The sequence below is a fragment of the Arabidopsis lyrata genome (genome assembly GCF_000004255.2).
Source record: "Arabidopsis lyrata subsp. lyrata unplaced genomic scaffold ARALYscaffold_7, whole genome shotgun sequence".
NCBI classification, from domain to species: Eukaryota; Viridiplantae; Streptophyta; class Magnoliopsida; order Brassicales; family Brassicaceae; genus Arabidopsis; species Arabidopsis lyrata.
In genome coordinates, this window is record NW_003302549.1 from 2405208 (window position 1) to 2419667 (window position 14460).

A 14460-nucleotide genomic window follows, 5' to 3' on the forward strand; every position below is an offset into this window, starting at 1 on the left:
ACATACACATACACATGACGCTCTTGGTTTCGACATTTGTTATAAGGATGTTTAATCATATAATTAAAGAGAGAAATTAATATTGTTTCCATAAAAGCGACATGTGTAGGACCTGCTGGTTTCAGACAGAATTTCAGTGATAAAAATTTCGTGCTATTTTTATATACATAAAAAATAGAGACATATTTCGTGCACGACAATATATCTTGTATGTATACGATATAAAACTGATAAGTTATCAACTTATAACAAACACGAAGGATTCCAACTAAGTAAAATGAATCCTTTTTCCAAAAAACAAAACTAAGTATAATGAAATATGAGGAAATTAATGGAGATTAAACTGAGAGAATTATGGTGAAATCAAACCATTTGTTTAGGCAGGTCTTTGGACGCGGCGAGTCGGGGATCGGACGATGAAGAAGGGACGATGACTCCTAAGATCACTGAGAGCCGTTTGATCCTTACTTTTTGGAGCAAAGTGGCTTAACTACTTAACCCATATTTCTCTCATCTCAAATTAAAGCCTTGATGACCCTTGGCAAATTATTTTAGATTATTCTATAATTATCCTCTAATTTACTATTTTCAGAATCGATAAATTGAGAAGAACATGTGTGTAACACCGGATTGGATGATGGATTTGCCGTATTGTTGGACTTGGATCGATAACTTCGTCGGTATTGAAATCCTCAACGTTTCATGTGTTGAAGTCGCACATTAGAAATCAAAATGTAAAGCTTCGAAAATAAAAAGAGTAACTCAATATTCACTAAATGTGATATTAAAACATTGATTAATAAACCTTCTTTACATATGTATTCTTTACATTTTATTTTTCACATACATATTATTGTAGATAACTAAAAATGCACTGTGGAAGCTCCCTTGGTCCATTGGTTGACTAAGGGTTCATTAATGCTTCTACACCTAGAGGTCTGGGTTCGTGTTCCAGATACTGCAATTTATTAATAAATTTGCAGATTATTAGAGGCAAGTGTGCAGGAGATCTCCAGCGATGTACAATTATAGCCGTTCGCCATGATTCCACACAGAGAAGGAAGTGTCCATGAAGAAAGAGGTGAAGGAGATGAGCATGAAGAAAGAGGTGAAGGAGGTGAGCATGAAGGAGGTGAAAGAGGTCGTGGATCTAATAAGGGTCGGAAGGAATTGTCCGTTGTAGAATCGTCTATGTAACAGTTCTCATAATTTGTAATAAATAATAAATTCAGAGGAAAAAAAAAAAACTAAAAATGCACTTATTGAAGCATATATATCGTATAGTTCAAATAAATTAAAAAGATTAATATATTTTGACGAAAATTTTATTTTTGTTCACATTTGTGGATAATTTTGTGGTAAAGTGAAAAAAACTCATCTCATAATTTATTTATTAAATTTCACTTTTCTTCAATCCCGAATAGAATTAAAAACTCTTGAAAAGACAATTCGATTTTGTGTGTCTAGTTAGTTTTTTTTTTTTGCTAAGAGTGTCTAGTTAGTTTATCAATCCAAAACTGACGCCATTTCATTGAATATATTCTTACATTATGTTATTGTACTTATGCATTCTGAACTAGGTGTAGAGCATACTCACATCAACGAGCTAATTAACTGATACAAAAAGCTATAACAAAGCGGAATGGTTTCTAAAACGTTCTCTGAAAAATAATAAAAAAAAGGTTTCTAAAACTTTCACTAATCTTTGGTCTACAAAACAAAAATTCTAACTAATCCAATAAACCGAACATATAAATTCAAATTCATGTTAATTGTTGAACACAGTTTATAGAGTTTAATGAGCAGTTCCTCTTTAATCTGTCTCATCAACGACCTAAATTTGCGAAAAAGTTTTATATATTTGTGTTTTTTTCACTATAAAAAATCTCTTTTAAATTTTTTTAAAATAAAACGCTTTCTTCACCACACGAGTATTCTAGCACAATATATATAGCTTTTTAAAAAATTTACATTTCTTAACACACTCTTTCATATTTGTTTCAACATGATCATATCTTCTCCAATATTATATATACGTACGTGTGTTTGCAATATAAACTTTTCTTCTTCTTTCTAGTAGGAGAATCCAATGCCTAGCTACCGCACAATCAAAGATAATCTAATATCTTTAATTAAAAAGATGGGAATGAATTTCTTGTATTGGATGATTTGAATAATTTCCAAGAAAATCTCATGTTTAAATTATTTGAAAAATAATGTGAAGTATATATACGATAAAGAGTTTAGAATCAACACACATGAGTTTTAGAAATGTTATCAAAATTTTAGATCTTATAAATTAGAAAACATATGAAATTGACTTTAAATCATTGATGAAATAACTAGAGAATTTACGTTTCACATTTAACTTTCCAACGTAGATGTGATTACAAGTTACATGTCATTAACTACCATCATTATAACAAATATCTTTATCACTGTAATATTTTTGAGTTTTTATATATTTTATACTGTGTTCTGAGATCCGTATACGTATATACACATACATAGCTAGATTCCATTTTAAAAATCTAAATTTAGTAAAAATGTGAGATTTTCTATTCTGTGTTGGTCACTTATCCCAACATTTGTTATTGAACGTCAATAATTTAAGTAATTTCTAAATGATTACACTTTATAGCCATCATGAAAAATGAAAAGTACGTATATCATTATAGTTTTTTTAAAAAGTTTGCTATGATCAATTAGTGTGAACTTTTATCATAGAAAACAATTTAATTAGGCAATTAGCTAGTGAACGAATCATTGTATAATTCGGGGGAAAAAAAAAAAACTCTTTTCAGTCTCTTCTTCCATGAATCGGACTCACATGGATGCCATTTGAAAGCATGGCATTAACTTTCAAAAAAGCAATAAAGTTTACAATTTTAATGAATATATATAACATAGTTTAAAACCTCTTTTGTACTGAAATCAATACAAACTCAATCTTAAAGAAGAAGAGTAACTATTGGCTAATTATTTTAATGAATTAGCATCATATCAATCTATGTGCATACACATTAGAAACACATGTATATATGTACACAGAGATGTAAAAAACACCATGGCAAATTCTGAAACCAAAGAAAGATGAATAAAAGAGCAATTAATTATACAAAGGGCGTTTAAGAAAATTTCAAACTTTTAAAACAACAATCAATCAAACAAACTCAAAAAAAAAAAAAACTAGGGCTGAGGTCAGGAAGGGATGATTGTTTTTGTGAGAAGTAAATTAAAGAAAGAATCTTGAAGGTCAAAATAATTAATGAAACCTGTTCAACATGACAGACATTGTCTTCTGCAAAGAATCTTTCTCCCTCTTCTTCTTCCATTGAAACAGATCAAGTTTAACCAATCAAACAGAACAAAGTACACATTTGCTTACGTAATCAATAATTAATTATACCTAATTAATATATTAAAATTTGGAAGAATCTCAAACAAATAGGCCAAAAGACATCACCAACTACATCATTAAGAAGAACAATCATCTCAGCTCTTAAAAACCATAATTTCTCAACTCTTTCTTTTTTCCTTCTATTTCTCATATCTTTCTTTCTTTTGCAGAAGAAAACAGAGAAACAAAAGATCATATTTTCTTTTTAATTAATGTAAGTGTGAAATTTTAATTAGAAACAGTAGAGAGATCTAATTGGATGGTAATAAAAAGGGTCCACTTTGTTCTTGGGGAAAGATTCTGCACGCCCACATATGGTGAGATTAAAATAGACTAATACTACCCTTCATCACCTACTTGTGTCCAGAGAAAAAAAAAAAAGAGAAAGAGAAAAAAAAAGAACTTGTGGTGATGATAGTATCATCTATTTGAGAGCTAAAGAATTTTTCCTTAAGCTTTTTTTTTTCAGAATCTTTTCATCATTTATGTGTTTGTGTACCAATAAACAGAAACCAAACAAACAAACCTCTTATAACTGAAAAACAGAGCAAAACTAAAAATCTTTTGTTTTTCTGTCAGTTAACTTACTTCTTCTGAGTGTTTGAAACCAAAAGTCAATTCTTTTTTTCCTGAAATTCTCTCTACTTGCTCAAGGAATCTTGATAAAGTAAGTAACTTTTTTTGGTGGGTTTTCTTCTAGTTGCTAACTATTTCTGGGTTTTTTGGATACTTGTTGTGTTATGGAGCATCAGAAGATTTTTTTGTTCTTTGGAAACTGATGTCATGAAGCATCAGATTCTTATTTTATAATTCCATCATCTTTTTATTTATTTTTTCTTCTTGTGTGTGGCATTTATTGTCTACTGGAAATTTTTTCTATGAATCGTCTTTTAAGGGCTCAATAATTGGCCCTCTTGGAGTTTCCATGTCCACTGGGGAATATTGTACTTGAGAAGCTGATGTTAGTACTTGATGAATCCTTCTTACAAGTCAACTCTCTCTAGCTTTTATATATTTATAGCCTCTCTCTATATATGATGATTTCACATCTCTCTTAAATTCTATTATATACATGTTTGAAATGCACTTTTGATCTTCCAGTTGACAAAGACTGAGTTTTTTTTTTTGCTCTTATCTTGTTTCTTCTCCTTCTCTTGTTCTTGTTTGGTTTCTTAATCATGTTTCTGCAACCTTTGCAGATCGGTTATGTAGACAACGACGAAAGGAATCTTAAGGGGACCTCAAAGACGCTTGGTCTTGCTGGTTCTTGAATTTACAACATCAAAGACTGAATAATTTGATTGGTAGGCTTTGGTGGATACAAGATAAAGAGATTGTTTTGATATGGAAGGTGGTCGTGGTGGTGGAGATGGCAATTTCTTACCCAACTCTAACTTTGGTGCATTCTCTGAGTCGGCTATGGATATGGATTTCATGGATGAACTCTTCTTTGATGGATGTTGGCTTGAGACAACAGATGGTAAGAGCTTCAAGCAGACCATGGGACAACCAGTTTCTGATTCTACTATCATGAATGATAACAACAACAACAACAACAACAACTCGTACCTTTACGGTTATCAATATACTGAGAACCTTTCACAAGATCATATATCAAATGAAGAAACAGGGAGAAAGTTTCCTCCAATAACACCGAGCTTTCTCAAGATCGAGGATCTCTCCAATCAGCCAATGAATCAACTACCTTTTGACGAGGCTGCAGTTATGAGTTCTGCACAAGCAGAGAAGTTACTCCTTGAAGAATCTGAGGGAGGAAGAAGATATTGGATTGCTCCAAGAACAAGCCAAGGTCCTTCTTCATCAGTGAAAGATAGATTAGTACAAGCTATAAAGGGTCTTAACGAGGCGGTGCAAGATAAAGACTTCCTCATACAGATATGGGTACCAATTCAACAGGAAGGCAAGAACTTTCTCACAACTTTAGAGCAGCCACACTTCTTTAACCCGAAATACTCGAGTCTTAAAAGATACAGAGATGTTTCAGTGGCATATAATTTCCTGGCTGATGAGGATTCTAAAGAGTCTGTGGGTCTCCCCGGTCGTGTTTTTCTTGGGAAACTGCCTGAGTGGACACCTGATGTGCGGTTCTTTAGAAGCGAAGAGTATCCGCGAATCAAAGAAGCAGAGAAATGTGATGTTCGTGGATCATTAGCCCTTCCTGTGTTTGAAAGAGGTAGTGGGATTTGTTTGGGTGTTGTTGAGATTGTTACAACAACTCAAAAGATGAATTACAGGCCAGAGCTTGATAATATCTGTAAAGCTCTCGAGGTTTTTCTCTTCCCTCTCTAGTTGCATGTTTAACCAATAACACTTAACTAACTTAGATTCTTCAATGGGGTTTTGGTTGTGTATTGTAGCCTAAAGAGTTTTTTTTTTTTTTTTTGTAGTCTGTTAATCTAAGGAGTTCAAGAAGCTTGAATCCTCCAAGCAGAGAGGTGTGTCAAAATGGTCTCATAAACCAAACCCTTACTTCATCAATACATAGAAACAATGACATTGTGTTTCTAAATGTCATTATTCCCTTTTGTTTCAGTTTCTGCAGGTCTATAATGAATTCTACTATGCTGCATTACCTGAGGTATCAGAGTTTTTGACATTGGTCTGCAGATTATATGACCTGCCTCTGGCTTTAACGTGGGCACCGTGTGCTCGGCAAGGCAAAGTTGGATCCCGCCATTCTGATGAGAACTTCTCTGAGTGTGTTTCAACTGTAGATGATGCTTGCATTGTCCCTGATCATCAGAGTCGTCATTTCCTAGAGGCATGTTCTGAACACCATCTGCTTCAAGGGGAAGGCATTGTGGGAAAAGCATTCAAGGCAACCAAACTGTTTTTCGTGCCCGAAGTAACCACTTTTAGCAAGACCAACTACCCTCTTGCACACCATGCTAAGATCTCAGGTCTACATGCTGCTCTAGCAGTCCCGTTGAAAAACAAATTCAATAGTTCGGTTGAGTTTGTGTTGGAGTTTTTCTTTCCAAAAGCTTGCCTTGACACCGAAGCGCAACAAGAAATGCTCAAGTCACTGTCTGCGACCCTTCAGCAGGATTTCAGGAGCTTAAATCTTTTCATTGATAAAGAGCTTGAGCTAGAAGTTGTATTTCCCGTTAGAGAGGAAGTAGTTTTTGCAGAGAACCCACTTCTTAACGCAGGAACCGGAGAGAATATGAAACCTTTGCCTTTGGAAGATATGTCTCAGGAAGATTCTTCATGGATCTCACACATGATAAAGGCAAATGAGAAAGGTAAAGGCGTGTCACTTTCTTGGGAGTATCAAAAAGAAGAGCCAAAAGAAGAGTTTATGCTTACATCTGGATGGGATAACAATCAGATTGGTTCTGGTCACAATAACTTTCTTTCAGAAGCTGAGCAGTTTCAGAAGGTGTCAAATTCAGGACTCAGAATCGACATGGATCCAAGTTTTGAATCAGCTTCTTTTGGTGTTGTGGGGCAGACATTACTAGGCAGTAGAAGACCAGGTGAGAAGAGAAGAACAAAAACAGAAAAGACAATTGGTTTAGAAGTTCTTCGACAATACTTTGCAGGAAGCCTCAAAGATGCAGCTAAGAGCATTGGTGGTAAGAACACTTCTTGTTATAATGTCTGTTGTATCTAATTCTTAGACAGTGATGATTCACACAGTCTCATTCTTATGTTGCAGTCTGTCCAACTACCTTGAAAAGAATATGCAGACAACACGGGATAACACGGTGGCCTTCTCGGAAGATCAAGAAAGTGGGGCATTCATTAAAGAAACTCCAACTTGTTATAGACTCTGTTCAAGGTGTTCAAGGCTCTATTCAACTTGATTCATTCTATACAAGTTTCCCAGAATTAAGCTCCCCACATATGTCTGGTACTGGCACTTCCTTCAAGAATACAGACCAGTCAAGGAATCTAAATGCTCAAACCGAGAACGGTGGTTCGGCACAGGGAACTGCTGCAGCTCCAAAGTCACCACCATCATCTTCTTGTAGCCACAGCTCTGGTTCAAGCACCTGTTGTTCAACTGGAGCTAATCAAAGCACCAACACCGGAAATACCTCAAATACTGTAACCACTTTGATGGCTGAAAATGCTAGCGCGATCTTGAAGAGAGCTCGTAGCGAGGTGAGACTGCATACCATGAATCAGGATGAAACAAAGTCCCTGTCTAGAACCCTGAGCCACAAAACATTCAGTGAACATCCTCTTTTCGAAAATCCACCTCGGTTACCGGAGAATAGTAGCAGGAAGTTGAAAGCTGGAGGGGCCTCAAAAGTGAAAGCCACATTTGGTGAGGCCAAAGTACGGTTTACTTTGCTCCCTACATGGGGCTTCAGAGAGTTGCAGCATGAGATTGCTAGGCGTTTTAACATAGATAATATTGCACCCTTTGATCTTAAGTACCTGGATGATGACAAGGAATGGGTTCTTCTGACATGTGAAGCGGATCTCGAGGAATGTATCGACATTTATAGATCATCACAGAGCCGCACGATCAAGATAAGCGTTCATGAAGCTTCTCAAGTCAAGCTAGGAGGTTCTTTTGGTAGCATCGGTCTTGGTCCTTCGTTATAAGCAATCAGGTAAGTAACAAGGTTGTACCTGCAAGAAGAAAAAGAAAAGAGCAGGAGATTCGACTAATTTACTAGTGTGTTAGAAAAATATTACTTACCATTTGATAGCAATAGGGCATCTCGTTTGTACACATATTTTCAGTGCCCCCATTTTGCAAGCAGCAAGTAGTGGACTGGTTTCCTGCATCGGCTTAGCAGATTTTTTGTATAATAAGGCGATGCGTATACCAGAAACATGCTTATATGTATGTATTTTTATTGTCTGTACATCATTTTGTCATCTGGATTCTACTAAGCTCTGCAAGTATGTTAAATTGATATATCTTCTACATCTTCACTTGTATTTGTTTTCTTACTTAGCTATGCATGAGAGTATCTTAAACATCGCAGTACATATTTAGTTATTCTAGGGAACAAAAGTTATCTATGCACAAACATTTCAGTCCAGAGAAGCCATGGCGAGACGCACCTATTGTAGTGGTCTTCCAAGTTCCTAACAGAGTATCTCTGTTATATCCTCAAATCCTTATGTTTGAAGGAAACAAGTAAGCCTGCAGAAAAAAGGTTCTCGTTTTGGTTTGTTCTTGTTCTTTCTGATTCAGTGAGTGACAAAGGAAGATATTGATCCTGAATTTATCATTGCCACCTAAACTTCAAAGACAGGAGAAAACAACATGGAAAGCAATCAAAAATATAAAAAACTGTGTCAAGAGAATAACTCTTAAGTAACTGATTATAACATTTGGTACTAAAAATCAGGATGACGAAAAGAGTTGATAGACATAACATTGCAAATCTCCGATTCCACATTTGAAGTGATGATTTTGCAAATACTCTGCCTGGTCAAACAATTTGCGGCAATTTTGTAAATATTTGAAGTGAAAATAAGCAAATAATTACGGGGAAAATGTTAAAAGGGTTAAATATTTGGGGGCAAATGTATAAATATCTGAATTGACGATTCTGCAAATATGCCTGATTATCAAATTGTTATATGGAAATATTTTAATGAGATGAAGATTTTGGGACGAATTGTGTAAATACCTAAAATATAACAATAAACGCTTTTCGTCCGCCTCCAGCTCCCAAAAGCCAAAGGGGCGAATCTTCTTCTTCTTCTCTTTCGATCAAAATCTTTTTCAGATTCAAACCCCAAAATAGCAGAGCAAAAATGTCTCGCAGATCGCTAACTCTCCTCAAGAATCTAGCTAGAAACGCGAACGGATCAGGTTTTCAAACCCGATCCGTGACTTACATGCCTAGACCCGGTGACGGAGCACCACGCGCAGTGACGCTGATTCCAGGAGATGGAATCGGACCTCTGGTAACGAACGCCGTGGAACAGGTGATGGAAGCGATGCACGCGCCGATCTTCTTCGAGAAGTACGATGTTCACGGAGAAATGAGCCGTGTGCCAGCGGAAGTGATGGAGTCGATAAGGAAGAATAAGGTTTGTTTGAAAGGTGGGCTTAAGACTCCTGTTGGTGGTGGTGTTAGTTCGCTTAACGTCCAGCTTAGGAAAGAGCTTGACCTCTTTGCGTCTCTGGTCAACTGTTTTAATTTGCCTGGTTTACCTACTCGCCATGAAAATGTTGACATCGTTGTCATCAGAGAGAACACTGAAGGTGAGTATGCGGGGCTTGAGCATGAGGTTGTTCCTGGTGTCGTTGAGAGCCTTAAGGTGAGAATTTTGATTTTGGATTCTGGCCTTCTGATATGGGTTTTAGTGTGATTTCAATCTGAATTTTGTGGTAACTTAGCTTAGAGAGAAGGCTTTTATGATAACTTTTGTAGATGGAATCAAGTTTAGATTGATCTGACATGATCTTGTTAGTGTGGTTTCTCATCAGCTAGTTGCTTATCACTATTGTGTTGGTATACTTTTCGTGTATATTTGCAGATGCAATTTGCTTATCATTTTCGTTTGCAAGTGGTCTTTTTATGTTATGTGTGCTTGTTCTGATCCTATTTCTCTGCTAGGTGATCACGAAGTTCTGTTCCGAGCGTATTGCCAAGTATGCTTTTGAGTATGCCTACCTGAACAACAGGAAGAAAGTTACAGCGGTGCATAAGGCTAACATCATGAAACTTGCGGACGGTTTGTTCTTGGAATCTTGTCGGGAGGTTGCTAAAAAGTATCCGAGCATCACCTACAATGAAATCATTGTTGATAACTGCTGTATGCAACTTGTAGCGAAACCAGAGCAATTCGATGTCATGGTATGTTTCAGAGTTATATACATATGAACTTTCGCATCTATCCATTGGCAATTCATGACAATCTCTAATTCTTCGATATTTTACTTAAAGATAAAGATACATGTCATCTCTCACTAGTTAAGTATCTCTGTTGATTGCCTGTTTTAGGGTCATATTATCTTATTGGTATGAAACTGATGTTGCGTTGCCATATACTAGTTAATCGCCCCATTTAAATATTGGTATGTGACGGGTGATGTGTTGCCACATACTAATTAAACTCATCATTTGCATATCAGGAAAGGGAATTTTTTAAATTGTACTTCTGTGGCCTTGTCTTTGTATTTTTACTACTTTGCCTCTGCTGAAGATAACTTGAGGACAAAGCTACATGTATCTAGCATGGAATTCTCAGTTAATCAAACAACCTGTTTCTTTATTTATATTGCCTTAGTTTGCTAGTATTGCCACCACTATATCGCTTCTGGCTCTTTGTTTTATGATTCATATAAATATGTTATGTTCTCTCTCATTACTTTATGTGCTAGCTTCCTTTGGCTTTTTTTCCCATTTTATAACGGCAATTTATAAAATGTTTTGCAGGTAACGCCCAATCTCTATGGGAATTTAGTTGCAAACACTGCTGCTGGTATTGCTGGAGGCACAGGAGTCATGCCTGGAGGTAAAAAAACATCCTCTATTGATAATCTCATTACACACTCTCGAGCTATATACATTATTAGATAAATAATGATTCTAAAATTTATATATCTGCGACATTAAATACAAAAACAGGAAATGTTGGGGCTGACCATGCGGTATTCGAGCAAGGTGCATCAGCAGGAAATGTTGGGAAAGATAAGATAGTATTGGAAAACAAAGCAAACCCAGTGGCATTGCTTCTCTCATCAGCGATGATGCTAAGACACCTTCAGTTTCCTTCATTTGCTGACCGGCTTGAAACAGCAGTGAAGAAAGTCATCGCTGAAGGAAAGTGCCGGACGAAAGATCTTGGTGGCACAAGCACGACTCAAGAGGTCGTTGATGCGGTCATTGCAAAATTAGACTGACTTTGACAAATTACGTGTTCGTTCCCTCTCTGCTACAGATTTTGTGTTGCCAAAATATGGGGTATGATCCAAGCACAACGGTTATCTGGTTTTGTACCTCGAGTTTTATTATATTCTTTAACCGTCGAAATATTTCGATAAGAAAAAAAAAACATGTTCCAAATAATTCATGTTGCTACGTTTGTTGGCGGCTTTTGTCATTGCAAAGTTTCTAAACTCTTATTCGTGGAATATGCAAACTTTGACGGAATTTTAATTCCAAGAAGAAGAATGAAAAGTTGATGGTATCGTACTGCCAAAGTCTTCAATTGTGTAAGAATGTGAAAACATGCAATTTTCTAAAAACACTTGATGAAACCAACTGATTAAGCGGTAAGACAAATAAGAAAGGGCCTAGGCAACAGGCCCATTAGTAATAAATAGGCCCAACTTGATCCAACGACTTAGGTAGGAAGAGCGAGGCAGAATCCAATTCCTTGTTGATTTTCCCCAATTCGAGGAGGACTGAAAACCCTAGAATTCATAAAATTAGACGAGGAAAAGAAGATGATGCGGTTCCTAGGCAACAATGTTGCTAAGGTAATCTCGAAAAATATTGTCTTTGTGTTGTTTGTCTCAAAAATCTTGTCGCCGTTGTTGGTCATTGAAATTGAAGGAACCAATTTGCAGATTTGTCGGCTGCAGAATCGTAATATTTCATCTGCCAGTAAGACATGTCTCAGTTATATTTGCATAGCAATATCTTTGCTTCGATCAAATTTTGTATTTGTTGATATCTCTGATAGTTTTTGCTTCAATCAAATTTATAGCTGTGACTGCCACCATCGACGATGCCCCTAAGTATTTGTGTAGAGCTGTGGTATGTAATGCGCAATCTTTTTTTTCTTTCTGCTTTAGAAAGCTGGAACTATCTTCGTTTAACATGTTCTTTTGGTCTACTAATTCAGGTGGTTGGGTATCAGCAGTTCAGCACCCGCCTCAAAGTTTCTTCAGGAAACTGAAGAGGTAAAAAAAAATAATGGCACTGGATTTTGCAATCTAAACAAACCTTTGTTGTTTTGTTTATACCATTCCTTTTCTTCTTTGTTTCAGGCGCAACTCCGAATCAAGCGATTGTTGGATAAACACGAAGCCGGATTTGAGGCACCCATGAAATGATATTTTATGTAGGAGTCTAAAAAACAAATATGATTGGATTTTGCTACTTTACGATAATTATTAGTAAATGCAAATATTCAATCACGTTGATATTCAAATGCTGACTGCATAAGTACGGTTCGACTTTAATTGGAAAACAAACCATTACCCCAAAAAAAAAAAAAAACTATAGATATAATTAAATAACTAGTAAATAAAATTATATATAAAGTAGCTCGAACCAAGTTCGTAAAGGATTTTAAAACGCTGATTGAGTTTGTTAATGCTGTGATGCAACTTATTATAGCAAGAACAAACAAACCTATTTCTATTTTAGATTCAAAAAAAAAAAAAAAAAAAACCTATTTCTATTTATCTCTAATTTTTGCTATGTAAAGTTTAAATTATTTTTATTTTCATTTTTCTTTTGTACAAATATGTAAAACTTAAATTAATGGAACAATTAAGAAACTGTGGAATCATGCCTACAAAATTTGCCTAATCTCATCATGTGGTGTATAACTGTATACTGTATAGTCTGTTAATATATATATATATATATATATATATATATAGTATGTTTAATTTTTTTTTTTTTTTTTTTTTTCGTCAATATAGTATGTTTAATCAAGAGTTGTGTGTGGCCTTGCAGGACAAGGACAACAAATGCTCGAGGATGGGGAACATTTATTTAATTATCGTTAACCCCCAAAAAAGTTACTGTAAGCAGTAACAGCTATGTGAATGGAGAAGATTTCGATTCTGTTCATCAAATCATTACACATTTAAGAGAAAAAATAGAGATGCGTGTCCCTTAACATCAGAAAGAGAAATATAGGGCAAATCATTACTTTTTTTTTTCCCCCAACAATCTATGTATATGTGTTCAAGATATAGCAGAACTAGTGAAGTATCCAACTATTCTCGAAAAATAGTATCATAACTAATTAAACTAGTGTTTGACCAAAAAAAAAAAACTAATTAAACTAGTATTCAAATATTCTTTATAAAAATCATTGATCACTTCAACAAAGTGGGATAAAGTGAGTAAATTTGAAAATGTCAGTGTCTTTCCATATGAAAAATGTTTTAGTTATCAAAAGTAAATAAAACATAAGTAAGTTTTCAAATTCTTAATATCGATAGGGTATTCTTCTTACAATAAAACTCCTGATTCATTCTATATAAATAAAAAAATCTGAAGGCATCCATTGATTCAGCTAGAATCAAGATTTTAGAATGCATATTAAACTATATAATATTCCGGTAATAATTTCATGAGACAAGTGTGTGTGTATAAATAACGAATTTAAGAGTGACATGTAAGGTAGTTTGTTTAGGTTTAGGCCCTGTTCTAAAAATCCCCGCCTAGCCCCGATTACTTCCCGCTTAATCGCTAGGCCCACCCTCTCCGCCTCGATTAATGACTAATCCCCTAAGAAATCAGTAACCCGATTATTCTCCGTCTAATCCGATTATTTTCTGCCTAATCCGATTATTTCCCGCCTAATCTTACATACCCCGATTATTTTTTAGATTACAAGTATAAAAAAAACATTTTATTTTTGTTATTCAATCATTTGAATTGGGAATTTGTGATGTTTTACATAACTTGTGTTCAAATTTTAATAAAAATCATAAAAATTTGTTTTTACTGTAATTTTGAAAACAATATTGAATTAATATATTTTAAAAATATTAAAATAACCCTAAAACTAATCTCCGATTAATCCCCGATTTTAATCCGATTTTCCGATTAATCGTTAGGCCCATGCTGAACGCCCGACTAGCGCCTAACGATTTTTCAAACAAGGGGTTTAGGTAGCTAACGTATATCATCATTAACATAAAGGAAAAGAAGAAGCTAAGGAAGATATGATTAAAGAATGCAAACAGATTTGCATACATTTTGAGATAGTATCGAGACTACTTAGAGCAACATTATCAATGGTCTCTTAGAGCATGATTAACGGTGGTATATATGAGATTTTTTAAAAGAGAAAAAAATAATAATATTTTAATTTTATAATTATATTTTAATTTTTTAATATAAATTGACCATTGATACAGCTCT

At 35.0% G+C, this 14460-nt stretch overlaps 2 protein-coding genes and 1 long non-coding RNA gene across 5 annotated transcripts; all 3 read left to right on the forward strand.

Moving 5' to 3' along the window:
• The first annotated feature begins 3774 nt into the window (after nucleotides 1–3774).
• On the forward strand, nucleotides 3775–8311 carry LOC9303152 (protein NLP2). Of its 2 annotated transcripts, none has more exons than XM_021018704.1 (5): nucleotides 3775–4067; nucleotides 4600–5689; nucleotides 5809–5856; nucleotides 5955–6999; nucleotides 7083–8311. In XM_021018704.1, exons 2-5 carry the CDS (start codon nucleotides 4745–4747, stop codon nucleotides 7979–7981), a joined length of 2937 nt encoding a protein of 978 aa, XP_020874363.1. In that variant the 5' UTR covers nucleotides 3775–4067; nucleotides 4600–4744; the 3' UTR covers nucleotides 7982–8311. The 2 variants fall into 2 exon arrangements, with proteins under 2 accessions (XP_020874363.1, XP_020874364.1); XM_021018705.1 differs by lacking the exon at nucleotides 3775–4067 and adding an exon at nucleotides 4144–4361.
• Nucleotides 8312–9009: 698 nt separating this feature from the next.
• LOC9303153 (isocitrate dehydrogenase [NAD] regulatory subunit 1, mitochondrial) lies at nucleotides 9010–11499 on the forward strand. Its single transcript, XM_002867035.2, has 4 exons — nucleotides 9010–9661; nucleotides 9961–10200; nucleotides 10783–10861; nucleotides 10975–11499. The coding sequence occupies exons 1-4, from the start codon at nucleotides 9152–9154 to the stop codon at nucleotides 11247–11249; spliced, it is 1104 nt and encodes a 367-aa protein (XP_002867081.1). The 5' UTR covers nucleotides 9010–9151; the 3' UTR covers nucleotides 11250–11499.
• Nucleotides 11500–11699: 200 nt separating this feature from the next.
• LOC9303154 lies at nucleotides 11700–12505 on the forward strand. Of its 2 annotated transcripts, XR_002330576.1 has the most exons (5): nucleotides 11700–11828; nucleotides 11919–11955; nucleotides 12059–12108; nucleotides 12197–12254; nucleotides 12342–12505. It is a non-coding gene; the product is annotated as an uncharacterized LOC9303154 (long non-coding RNA). The 2 variants fall into 2 exon arrangements; XR_002330575.1 differs by having other exon boundaries at nucleotides 11701–11955.
• Nucleotides 12506–14460: the final 1955 nt, after the last annotated feature.